Source organism: Tympanuchus pallidicinctus, unplaced genomic scaffold, assembly GCF_026119805.1.
Source record: "Tympanuchus pallidicinctus isolate F22 unplaced genomic scaffold, pur_lepc_1.0 scaffold10, whole genome shotgun sequence".
In the NCBI taxonomy this organism is placed as follows: Eukaryota; Metazoa; Chordata; class Aves; order Galliformes; family Phasianidae; genus Tympanuchus; species Tympanuchus pallidicinctus.
Window position 1 is genome coordinate 5,106,586 of NW_026294619.1, and position 13,145 is coordinate 5,119,730.

Consider the following 13,145-nt stretch of genomic DNA (forward strand, 5'->3'; position numbering starts at 1 on the left):
AGAAAGGGAAGAAAAAACTACAAGAAACATTCAAATGATGTTTTTATGATTGTAGCAATCATAATGTTGCCAGTGAGTGAAAGATATACTTCTCCCCTACAATAACCTACATTTGTAGTGCAAAGATCAATAATTTTCTGTGACTATGAGTACTTTGGATGTTGTTACTTATGATGAAAGCTCATGCATGCAGCTACATTAGATAAAACTAAAGTGAATTCAATTGCAATTGTTTTCAGGAGCTGGAGTTGTTCTTTCCCTCCAGTGGAGGCCATGGACCAGCCAACAGTGCAAAATTCACAAACTCTACTTGTTGCATTATTAAGCCTCATGCAGTTAATGAAGGTAAGCAATATAAATAGTGGAGGTGAAAGCAAATTACGCTTTGTTTTATCTCATGATCATTCCTGTGCCACTTCTTGTGACAGTGTGAAACTGCAGGAACGCGGAGTATTTCATTGTACTTGAAAGTGTATGCAAAGCCTTTTTCATACGCCTTTAGTATTTCTTCAGTTTACTGTCATGGGTTGTGTGCTGTGTGGATACTTGTTTATTTCAGAATAAACACTGAGAGATTGGAGGGGAAAAAAAAATGAGTCAATGAATCTCATTTAAGCTGTGATAACTTAACCATATCCTTATTCCTATCTGTCTACCACTCCAGTGGAGGTTAGCTTCCTCATGAAAGCAGGACACCTGGTTATATTACAGCATCTTCCATTTACACAGTAACATATTACATTAAAACTTCTCACAAAGGGAATTTTTTTCAGATGTGAATCTTGCACTGTGGGGATGGGAAGTAGCAAATATTTGTAGGACTCCATGGTTCTTTCTGTTCTGGAGCATATCTTGTAAATTTACTACATGAGCATCAGAAAAGTTTAATGCTGAAGTGTTACCGTGCTGGAATAATCTCACTTTCGTGTCATGTACTTAGATACAGGAGCATGTGTAAGAGCAGTAAGTGCCGTAAAATATTTCAGTTCTGGCATTTCAACAATATTTGAGTGCAAAATGAATGTTGTCATGTGAGCACGTTTAGATTTTTCTTGGTAAGAGGCAGCACAGTAGTTATTTCTCCATGGACAGCTAAAATAGAGACAGCAGAAATGGCCGTGGCAATTTCCAGACCTTTCATATCTCAAATGGGATATCTGGAGGACTTGGCAAAAAAAAAAAACACACAAAAAACAAACAAACAAAAAACAAAAACAAAAAAAAAAAACACACACACAAAAAAAAAAGCTTTTACAATGAAGAGTCTTGCACTCAGCATTGATAAAAACGCCTGTTGTCTTTTGGAGGCCTTTGAAGTCATCTGCTCCTGATACATCTGCCTTGCAGCACAGACAGAAAGATGTTCCTCTTAAGAAAATATAGGCAGCAGCTAAAACTGTGAACTTAACTATTTAAACACTTGCAAAAGGCAGACTTTATTGTGGTAGGATTGTTAATGTCCTTAATTTTTCAAAATTGCAAAGTGGATGGCTTGAAGTGTGCTCTCATACTTAAGGTGCAATTTGTGTCATATATGGGGGCTCAGACTCTTAGTGAGCAAAAGTTGTCCCTAATTTTAATCATCTTCGCTTGTGTAGATTTCATAGTGCCTTGTCCATTATTTTCATTTTTCTTGAACTTCTCTGGATTTTTCTGAATTGCCAGAGGTCAAATTCTGGCCCTGGCTGTATGTGTGTGTGTGTGTTGGAGAAAGAATTAGAGATGCAGATAAGCAGAAAATACGAATTCACACCCTGCTTTGTAGAGTGAGAGCTGGAAAGACTGGTCAGAAGTGAAGCTTAGGTTCCACTACTATAGTCCTATCTCACACCATAGGGAACAGGAAAGGTAGACCACTGCTTTCGAACAATGAAAATTTGCAAAATAGTATACCTTGTGTGCATGTTCTCCATCCACACTGCTTTGAATAGTTCTTTCAACAGAATGAAGGAAGCAACACTGCATTTTCTAAGCTAATAAAACTTCTTATCAATTTGAAATGATTATCAAGAGTGATGGAACTCAGAGGCTGGCTGTGCTTTTATCTTATTAAATTTAGTTGTTTCTATCTGTTCTTTCTGCCATTACTTTGACTATTTCCATAGCCACATGTCCTGCACTTTGTAGAGATAATGATTCTATGACAGTCTTGTTAATCTTTTCAGAAGCCTGACTTCTGACAGGGAATGAATCTTAAGGAAGGGAAGAGTCACTGTGGCTGGGCAGCAACTTCCCCCTTTGGTAGAGAGCACTGCTTTAGCTTTATATTGCAGCTGGACTGGTTAGATACGAGAGGAATCCTTCTTCCCAGAGGCTGTGGGAACTCTCCTCCCAATGGTCCAGGAGTGTCCCAGGGAGGGTTTGGTTATCTTAGCCTGCCTTCTTCTGTATTCCTTACTCTTGTACTTCTCTCTAGTCTGTTGCAGAGTGGCAGCTCTTCTGGTATGATTGGTCCTCCTTCCCCATAGAGATTATTTTGGAGTCTGGGAGACCCCTTCAGGCTCAGCGGTCTGCAACAGAAGAGGGAGGCCCTGCTCATCTCTCTTCTAACAGCTATTAATAACTGTGTTTGGTGATACCTGAGATGTCTCCTGTATCTCAATTAGAGTAGGTGCTATAGCAACTAATGAGCTTCCCCTCAGGCGCAATTGCTGGTAGGAGACTGTGTGGTATAAAAAATAAGCAACTTTTCCCTCCTCCCCACCCCCTCCAAACAAAACAGCACTCCCTGCTGCAGTTGTCCACTCCTGATTTTTTTTTTTCTGGCTGGTAAAATGTAAGGTAAAATAAGGCATCTGGGGAGAGAGAAAATCCCGTGCAGCCATCAGTGCCAGGAGGTGGTCTGTCTGAGGCCCAGTGAGGAAAGTCATGTGGGTCAATGCAGGAGAGTCTCTTATGCGCTGCAGATTTGATTTGTGCTCCACAAATTTTCACTATTGAGTATCTAAAAATAAACCTTTCTGTAATTTCCTATGCACTGCTGAGCTTGAACTTATCTAATTACCATGAATGTAATCTGCTCATTACATGCGTACAATTACATGAAGTTTCTCTTACACATTTGAGCTTACTTAGAGCTTAGTCTTTATTTCTATAGGAATGTTTAACTGGATTCTGATTTGAATTTTATTTCTTTTTCCAGTGTTTTTCTTTTTTTCCTGCAGAGTCCATTGCGTGAGTAGTTCTTAGAAGGAAAAAATCTGCAACTTTTTAGATCCAGGAAAGAGTTTGCTTAGCCGTAGATAAGCAAAAAAGCTTTTTAGTTAGCTTCCCTTGCTATCAGAAGGCTGGATCTAATCTTTAGTTTATGTTGGTTAATTCAAGGACAGAATCATTCTTAGAAGCTGGCTTTGATTACCATAGAGCGTTTACAGATTCCTGTCCAGTGCCAAAGCAGTGGAAAGTCACCATGAGTTTAATCTCTGGCCTTGCTGACCTGATCCTGACCGGTGCACAGAAACGCCAGTTGCTAAGCAGCCCAGTACACAGTGCAGGGCTCTGCCTGTGAACTCTGAAGAGGGTTTGCAAAAGCATTCCAGTTCCTCTTTGTTGAAAAAACCAATCTGCTGCATGGAGTTGCGTACTTGATCTGACCAGAAGTATATCTGAGAATCACAGCCTGATTTGACCCCTCTGGAGTCTGCTTTACTTTTCAGTGTCTTCTGGTTACCTCCTTCACTTGTCTTGGTGCCGGTTTTCAGCCAAGAAGGATGACAACTAGTGAGCATGCATCTTCAGTACATTAACTAGAATTTTAGGGCTTGATCTGTTAACAACTGGAGAGTTTTAGTGTTGCTCTGTTTCCCACTTGCTTCCTGTGTTAGGAGCTTCTGATAACTCAGGTATACAAGGTCACAGCTGCAACCAGTCAGACATTCTTTTTGTAACTCCCTTCATGTTATTAGGTCCAGAGGTATTACCAGTAGTGCTCAGAAGGCAAAATTATAAATACACCAAAATATATGAACTTCAATCTAATGCTCTGACAGTTGAGCCAGCAGTGCGCTCTGGCAGCTCGAAAGGCAAATGGGATCCTGGGCTCCATCAGGAGAGGGGTGGTCAGCAGGGAGAGGGAGGTGATTGTCCCTCTCTACTCTGCTCTTGTGAGGCCCCATCTGGAGTACTGTGTCCAGGTGTGGAGCCCTCAGTACAAGAAAGACATAGAGATCTTGGAAAGGGTCCAGAGGAGGGCGACTAAGATGATCAGGGGGCTGGAGCACCTCCCCTATGAGGACAGGCTGAGGGAGTTGGGCCTGGAGAAAAGAAGGCTGCGGGGTGACCTCATTGCAGCCTATCAATACCTGAAGGGAACCTACACCCAGGAGGGGAGTCAACTCTTCAGAAGGGCTGACAACAGCAGGACTAGGGGAAATGGATCAAAGTTGAAGGAGGAAAGATTTAGGTTGGATGTTAGGGGGAAGTTCTTCACAAGGAGAGTAGTTAGGCCCTGGAACGGGCTGCCCAGGGAGGTTGTGGATGCCCCGTCCTTGGACGTGTTCAAGGCCAGGTTGGACGGGGTCCTGGGCAACCTGATCTGAATGTGCACATTTGGTGGCCCTGCTGGGCAGGGGGGTTGGAACTACATGATCCTTGAGGTCCCTTCCAACCCGGGTGATTCTGTGATTCTGTGTGTGACAGTTACGACACAACTGTTTTGTCAGTAGAAACAGTGCTTTGTAAATCACTGGATGGAATTAACTTTAATTTATTATCTGTACTAGTTTAGTCATATTTGCTGTAGGGATTAGAGCTTGGTATTTCATGACTTTGATTGTAAAGTTTCTTTAATATGGCTTTTATTTTATTTCCTTGTAAAATGAGCAGGGGGAAAAAAAATGGAAATAGCAATGATCAGGATGTAAAGGCTGGGTTCAGAAGTGTTACATTTCACATTTTCACATCCGTAGTTTACAGCACAGAGCTCAAGAGTTGAAATCCTGCCCTCTGTTTCTGCACTCCCAAGTTTGAGACACGAGTTCTGAAGTCAGAGTTTTCTTGAAAATAGATTTGAGGCTAAAACTGTGACATGAACTTGAAAAACAAAACTGTAATTGGGACTTCATTGGATCTGATGCAAACTGAAAAGCTTGCCTAAAGACACAGAAGCCTCTGTGGCCTCAAGAACTGCTAGGTGCATGACTGCCTACGCAGGCAGGTTTGTTCTTCTGGGATGTGTTAAGCTAAATTTTTTCTTCTAACATTACTACTAAAATCTTATGCTTTTTTGTAATTAAAATAAAAAAAAAAATACAGTAATTACAGTGCTGTCTTCCACATAATTGTTCAACTAAGATTTAAATCTCATAGAAAACAAAAGGAGCAGGACAGTTTGTTTTTTTTTTTTTTTTCCAAAAGATATTCAGTAAAAGATATTCAGTACGAATATCATTTTAACTCTGTTTTGAATGGATAGTAAATCTTTGGGAGCTATCACCAGCTCTCTTAATACTTACTGGACTGCCTTAGCAAATCACAGAGTTTTGTATTGATTAGCAAAATGCTACACGAAAGCTCAGTGTAAGAATCATGTTTCCTTATTTATACAGTCTAGGGAAAATCATAACTGAGAGTAGTTATTCACTCATAAGACAAGTTTTACTTTGTCAAAGAAAAGAGTAGCTAAGACAGCAGTTGAGTCTAAGGCAGAAAAAGAGTGCACCCACATAAGACCTCAAATGAAGTTACTTTCTAAGGCAGACTGGAGAGAGAACTAAAATCCAGCGTTGCAGTAGATTATGTGTCTGACTGCAAACAGGAGAACCGTTCCTGATCTACAACAGCCTTATTGCCCTTTGAATGGGAATACATCACTGTGTAAATGTCCAATTCACTTCTGTAGTGTGATAAGTGTAATTACGTGTATGTGGTTAGGAATGTAAATAAACTGGGAAAGAAGAGAGAGTGTAATAGGAGAGGTGCAAATCTGTCATCGTTCTCAGATAACAGCATCTGTCTTGCCTTTTAGGAAGATAATCTGTATACATTATGTCAGGTTTTGAAAAATTGTAAACAAGCTCTGGAAATCATATATTCTCACCCTGAGGTTTTTAAACAGACAGAGTCTGAGTAATTCATTTTTATTTCCAGGAAACTTCAGAAATAGAACAGGCTTTTCAGAAAGCTGTTTTCTTATAATTGAGAAAGAAATAGGAATGCCATTTTCTTTTAAGTAATCTAAAAGCATATTTTCTGTCTCTAAGTATGTATTATAGAAAGGTGAAAGGTAGATGCTGTGAACTTCTTCTACAAGTTTGAGTGCAGAAAGGCATCAGTGATAAGCAGGATGAACACAAATCTTTGCAGGAACTTGAGAGATGTACAATAGATGATTTGAGTGTGACCTCTGGATAGTCTCACATGCAATCAGTCTTAATGCTGCAGTCAAATGAAAACTACCCAGTAATGCACCATGCTTTCAGATGCAGACATCTCTTTGCAGGAGGGTTTACGCTGAAAGAAGAAGCATTTATGTAAAATTAAAGGCATTAACATATTTCTTGGAGATGTTAGAGTGTTGAGGTGTTCTGAAGTGTTGGTCTAGTGGTAATTTTCTTTTCTTACAGAGAAATGAAGAATCACTTAAAAACAACCTTCTTTTCCACTTTAAAATTGAGAAAATTTTAGCCTCCACTAAAATATCAGTCCATCCACTTTTGTCTTTTTTTCACTTTCTTTACTGTAAATGATAAATGTATAAATGTAAATACTGTGAAGTTGTAATGATAAATATTCTGATTTTGGGATGTTTGTCTTTTGAAACTAAGCCTACGTTGTTTTTCAGTTATTTTCTGCATGCTTTTACAGCTTGGCACTGGCTTCCCAGCTTAGTCTGATTTTTGGATTTCCCTGGAGGTGTTCAAGGCCAGATTGGATGGGGCCCTGGGCAGCCTGGTCTAGTATTAAATGGGGAGGCTGGTGGTCCTGCCTGTGGCAGGGGGTTGGAGATTCATGATCCTTGAGGTCCCTTTCAACCCGGCCCATTCTGTGATTTCAGTGACTAGTGGGGAAATGTCATTTATTTTTCCAATTATGAAAAATAAATTTATATTAATGAGGTAGAGGGGAAGATAGAAAGGATTTCCAAATTCAATCTTTGAGACAGAAGGGAAGAGAAAGAGCAATACGTCATATGGGGGGGGAAAAAAAAAGATCAAAATGGCACTGCTAATCTTTGCTGAAGCTCGCATCTCATACTACTGGGAAAACTTGAACATCCTTCTGTGTACAGAAGGCAGACTTAATGTTTTGTAAGAAAGACATTAAGAAGGAGCATTTATTACTGCATTTGGGAATTTTCTTTCGTAATGTGTTAGTGAAAAGTTAATGCTGTAGTTAGATTTAATAGTTTCTAAGAGTGGTCCAGGGAATTTCAGGCTAATTACGCTGCTTTGATACAAGGAAAGCTGATGAGTCAAGAGTCTATAAATTAATTTAAACCACTTAGATAATGATGATATGATGGAAATTTACCAGCATGTCTTCTATAAAGGATAACGTGCTTTACTGGTCTGTGAGTTCTTTAAGTACACTGTATATAAAGAAAGATAAATCAGATCCAGATAGTTTAATTCACTTGAATACTGTGGCTTTCATTAGGGCCCCTTGGTGTTAGGAAACCAAAGTTTTCCTTTAATGAATCATAGAATCACCAAGGTTGGAAAAGACCTAAAAGATCATCCAGTCCAACCGTTCAAACTATTCCCAATAGCTCCCACTAAACCATGTCCCTCAACACAACATCCAGAAATAATATGTATGTTTAGAGCTGTGCAAAATAAGCATCTGATTAGCTTTAAATCATTTTTTCCTAACACTGAATTGGAGACGTGAGCTTGTGAAACTAAAGGGGTTCTACAAGTGAGGTCGTGGCATCCATCCTTGGTTCTTGTCAATATTTTTACTAATGACTGGGATGGGGAAGAACAGAGCCCACTTGGTACCATGCACCTATGGTAGTTTTGGAGGATGTGATGAGAATTCAAAATGTTCCTGATAAACTGCGGAATGTGAAGATGAAAATGTAAACAACTTCATAGCGTTACAGTGGAGGAAGGAAAATTAAAGCTACAAGTGTAAAATAGAGGAAGCACAAGTGTAAAATAAGAACAGGCTGGGTGTTGGTGAAAAGCCTGCAGAGAAGTGGTCAGAACAGCGATGTATCATATGCACAATCAGCACTGTTAATGTTGGACACAGTGAAGTTCTACTCAGTGCTCTAAGGCTGCAACCTGTGCACCACCTCCTGTTTCTAGGCACTTTGTTTCACAAATAACATAACGAGCAGCAAGAATGGTATGAGTCAAAAATACAGAATGCAGAGGTATGAGATGGTCTTTTGCCAAGGCAAAAATAAATGATAGAACTTACAGTACGTTTACTATTGATCTTGGGCAGAGTTGGCAAACTTTCTGCAGGGAGTAAAATAGAAAATTAGTATATTCAGGAACAGATTCTAGAGAATCTCTTGAGGGCTTTAACCTCTAGAGTTGTGTTTATTGATAACTGCAACAATAGATTAAAATTGCTATTAATAATTTGCTAACGCAAACTGCAAGGAATAGTTTTAACCACTTCCTCTTTGTAATTATAACCATTCACGAACAGTCTTGTGCACAGTGTTCAGTGAGAAATAACAAAAATATGTTAATAAGCACGTGAGTGGTTTGAATGATGATGCTAGATCCTGTCGTATAAATCAGTGGTGCAATCTCAATTCAAATATTGTGTTTAGTTTTGTTTATGCTCAGGAAAGAAGTAAATGGAAGTCATGATAACCGTGGAAACATTCTTCTAGGTGGCATGGTTGAATGTGTGATTTTCAAGGGAAAGTGTGATGCTTTAGTTTCCTTCCGTTTGCCTGATGTGGGTCACTCATAAGATCATCTTTCCCCTTGTAGTCCGCTTTTTGCTGCTCCAGAATAAAGCAAATAAAAAACATCTGGAAATCCTTTTTCATACAGTACACAGTGAGGCTGGAAGATCAGAAGCTGTGGGCTATCACTGTGATTATGGTTTGGGGTGTTTAGAAATTGTATCCACACTGCTTAATAAGAATGCTTAGAGCTGCATTATTTGTCAGTAGAAAATAAGAGAAGGGACCAATAAAATTTGTTCTCTGAAGCACTGTTGACCTATGGCTGAGATACATTTCAAGAAGGCCCAGCTCTGAGTCCCTCTTTCTCTTCTTTTGAAATGGAGGGGAAAAAAAAGATTTTAGAGCCAAACCTGATGATCCTCTGGGATAGAAGCTTAAACCTTCGCAGCAAAGAATAAGATAACCTTTTTCTTTTCATTATAATGTGAAGCAGAAACGCATTTCAAAATGTCAAAAAAAAAAAAAACAAAAAAAAAAACCAGACACAAAATGAGTAGCTACTTGGTGCTAATTTAAGTGTGTTGTATTGGTTGCCTCTGGAAATACGTTATTGGATTAGGTAGATCATTGATATCATTGCTGATGGCAGGTTATGTATTCCTGTGAAAAATCTTCTATTGTTCCTGAGGAATTATTTTCAATTATTGGAAGGGTAATAAGTAAATGAAGCATCGAGACTGAGATGCCTGACTTGCTTTGAAGGCAGACTGTCTTCCTTAATAAGCTTTTAACAGTGGAGTGGTTACATTGGGAAATGGGCCAAGAACAAAGGGAAGAGAATGTAATGTTCTTAGTCATAGGGCTGGTGGTTGGTAGTGCCTGGGACTGGCAGATCCCAGGAACACAGCTGCTACATCCCATTAATTAAAGTGCTGTTAGGTGACTTTTGTGAACTGTTTTATTTTTATTCCGATCCATAATTCTGCAAGAAGTTGTAGCTTTTTTTCAGTCTGATGTCTTCTCTGCTATTTTCTGTTCCTTAATGGAGTGCAATTTTCAAATGTTGTGTTGCAGAAAACTGTCACTGATGAGACCTTATCATTTCATCTGATTAAACTCTGTTGGAAGATTATTTGTCCAGTGTAATTTGCGTAGCAACAATGCTTTCTAGGAGACTTAGTGCTCTCTCTCTCTTTCTGTCATTTGTAAGGATTAGTATTAAATTCCCTAGTTGTATTTAGTAATACTTGTGATTCTTTGGTGTGTTGTGATTAAAAATTCATCATAATTAGTGCCTAATCTGCAGCTTTGATTTGGGTTCTTACTGTAATCGCATTTTAAACATGCGCTGGCCCTTTTTGGAGGGTCCTTAAAAAGTTGAAAAAGTTGTTTTTCCATGACATATCTGGATTTTAAAGTTGAAAACACGTTGTGAAAAGCTGCTGAAATAACACTTTGTCTAATTAGTTCTTCTTTTCCTTGGCCTTATCTGCCCACAAAGGAGAGCATACGTCCCAGTTCAGTCATGTAATTGGCTGAAACCCAGAAACATCTCAGGCTGAACCTTGAGCTTGTGCGTTTCATCTGCTTCAGGATGGCCTTTGTTTTTTTTTGTTCCTATTTGGGGGATAGAATTTAAAAAGAAGGTGTCACTGGGAGAAGTGATGCATGTGTTGCCTAGATTGAGACAGTGGAGGCCAAGTGGAGGCTCACAGCTCATATATCCTCCTGTGCCTTGATTCCTGCCTTTGGGAAGTGGAGCTAACATCTTGTTTTGCAAGCATAAATGAAATCTCATGACTCTCTCAAGGAGATTATATGGTATATACATATTCATATAGAATCATAGAATGGACTGGGCTGAAAAGGACTAAAATGATCATCTAGTTTCAAACCCCTGCTTCATGCAGGGTCTCTAACCACTGGACCAAGTTGCCCAGAGCGACATCCAGCCTGGCCTTGGATGCCTCCAGGGATGGGGCATCTACAACCTCCTTGGGTAACCTGTTCCAGTGTGTTAACACCCTCTGTGTGGAAAAACTTTCTCTTAATATCTAGCCTAAACTTCCCGTCTCAATTTAAAACCATTCACCCCTGTAAATAGATAGATAAAAAAATTATGTAAAATATATATTAAAAGTATACATTATATAATTATGTATTATATATAATATATATCATTATGTATGCTATTGTATTTATATTTTATGTATTTTAATATTTGTAGTATATAATATAGGTAGTATGTTAACAGCCATTCCCCCTTTACATATCTCTATAGAGAGAGAGAGAGACATCTGTCTGTGAGCAATGGTGACAGTGATTTTTGTGGTTAAGCTTTTTTAATGCTGCAGTTCTAAGCAGTTCTGGCGCTTTGTGTCTTTGAGTGAGAGTGAAGTCAGAAATCAAGGTACTGGACAATCTCAATAGGTTTATCACAGTTAAATATTAAACTAATCTTGTATTAAAGACCATTTTGCAAATAACGTTCTTACTTTATTTGACTTCTATCACTAAAGGAGCCTGTCCCATCTCTACAGAGAAGAAAAATCTTAACACTTCAGTGGAGGAGCAGCCCAGAAAACTGAATGTTTAAGTCTAAAAGAGGAATTTTGCTTACAGTGTGTAAAATGGCTGAGGATAAAATTCTAAAAAAGCAGATCCCCCTGGTACCTCAGAACCTGATACTTGATGAGTATTTTAGTGTTCTTGCCAGCTGTGAAGGCCTGTGCAAGCGGGCTGTTCTTTACTGATAGAGTGTACAATGGAGAAGGGCAGCTGTTGGGCCAAGCAGCTTTCTCATATCAACGTAACCTTGAGTGCCCTTTGCCTGGCACTGTCCCTTCTTCCGTCTTTGATTTCTCATAAGCCAGTGGCTGTTAACTGGAATATTGTATCTGAAAACTGAGAATGAGGAAGTTTTCATGCTCTGTTGCAGATTACTTATTTATATCTTTATTTCCTGGAGGATTCCCAAGCTGGCCTTTCATTTCTGAGTTCACAGTTATAGGCTTGCTGCTTTCCTGAGACCTTTGTGTAGATGCACTGGGTTGGTCAACCTTTTCTGTAGCGTGGACAAAAAGAAACTAGAGGTGTTTTTCCTTTTTTATATAGTCTTGTGCTTACTGTGTAAATTTCTTAGTCTCTTCATTTTGCTGCTGCATTTTTTAAAAACTTCCTTTGAAAAGTAGGGAAAACATATTTTTCTAGCTTTACGTGAGCGTTGAAAGGAAATTTTTATCAGTGCAAGTGGGCCATGATGTAACAGTATGTTTTGACAACAGGAATTGCACTCACCTCCACTTGTTCTGTAAGCCCCAAGAGCTGCGTGCACTGAATACATACCCAAATCTCAGGCACTCCCTTTAGCAGTTTAAATATTTAAAAAAAAAAAAAAATTGTGCCATTTTATAGGGGGAAGGTGGTTTTACATGAGCCTTGATTTAAAAAATGCTGTGATGAATACTTCAGGCACAAGTTTTTTCATTTGTAAAAAACACTTCTTTAAAAGCTAAGATGATCAGAGGCTGGAGCACCTCTCCTATGAGGAAAGGTTGATGGAACTGGGCTTGTTTAGCTTGGAGAAGGCTCTGGGGAGACCTCATTATGGCTTCCAGTACTTGAAGGGAGCATATGAAAAGGAGGGGGAACAAATGTTTGTTTGTTGAGTGGATAGTGGTAAGACAAGGGGGAATGGTTTTAAACTGAGACAAGGGAGGTTTAGCTTAGATATTAAGAGGAAGTTTTTCACACAGAGGTGGTGACGCACTGAACAGGTTGCCCAAGGAGGCTGTGGATGCTCCATCCCTGGAGGCATTCAAGGCCAGGCTGGATGTGGCTCTGGGCAGTCTGGGCTGCTGGTTGGCGACCCTGCACATAGCAGGGGGGTTGAAACTTATGTAATCATTGTGGTCCTTTTCAACCCAGGTCATTCTATGATTCTTTCCAGGTATCTATTTTATTTATTCAGAACTTCTTCTGACCTTTTAATATGTAGGAAGCTTACAATTGTGTGCTGCAGGTATTAGCAGACAGTATACAATTCAGGTCTTGAGTGTGCTAGGACTTAGATATCAGCTTTATTTTATTTTCATTTACTGAATTTATGCAATGTTATTAAAAAAAAAAAACAAAACTTTCAGCTTAGAGACTAGTTAATAAAAGGATTCAAAGATTAAGAGTCAAATTTTGCTGTTGTAATTCATTACAGAATACTCTGCTCTGAATCAATGTCCAGAAATTTGTAGTTGCTCACAGTTTGTACTAGAGGGCAGACAGTTTTGTTATGTAAAAACAGGAATGCTCTACAATTCTCAAATAGCAGAGTACT

At 39.1% G+C, this 13,145-nt stretch overlaps 1 protein-coding gene across 3 annotated transcripts in view; it reads left to right on the forward strand.

The window, feature by feature from the left end:
- The window catches only part of NME7 (NME/NM23 family member 7), an 87,495-nt gene that overhangs the window by 29,462 nt on the left and 44,888 nt on the right, over positions 1–13,145 (forward strand). For all 3 annotated transcript variants that reach the window (XM_052665384.1, XM_052665393.1, XM_052665375.1), the window contains exon 7: positions 240–345. In XM_052665384.1, coding sequence (XP_052521344.1) covers positions 240–345 — 106 coding nt within the window. The remainder of the gene's footprint in view (positions 1–239; positions 346–13,145) is intronic.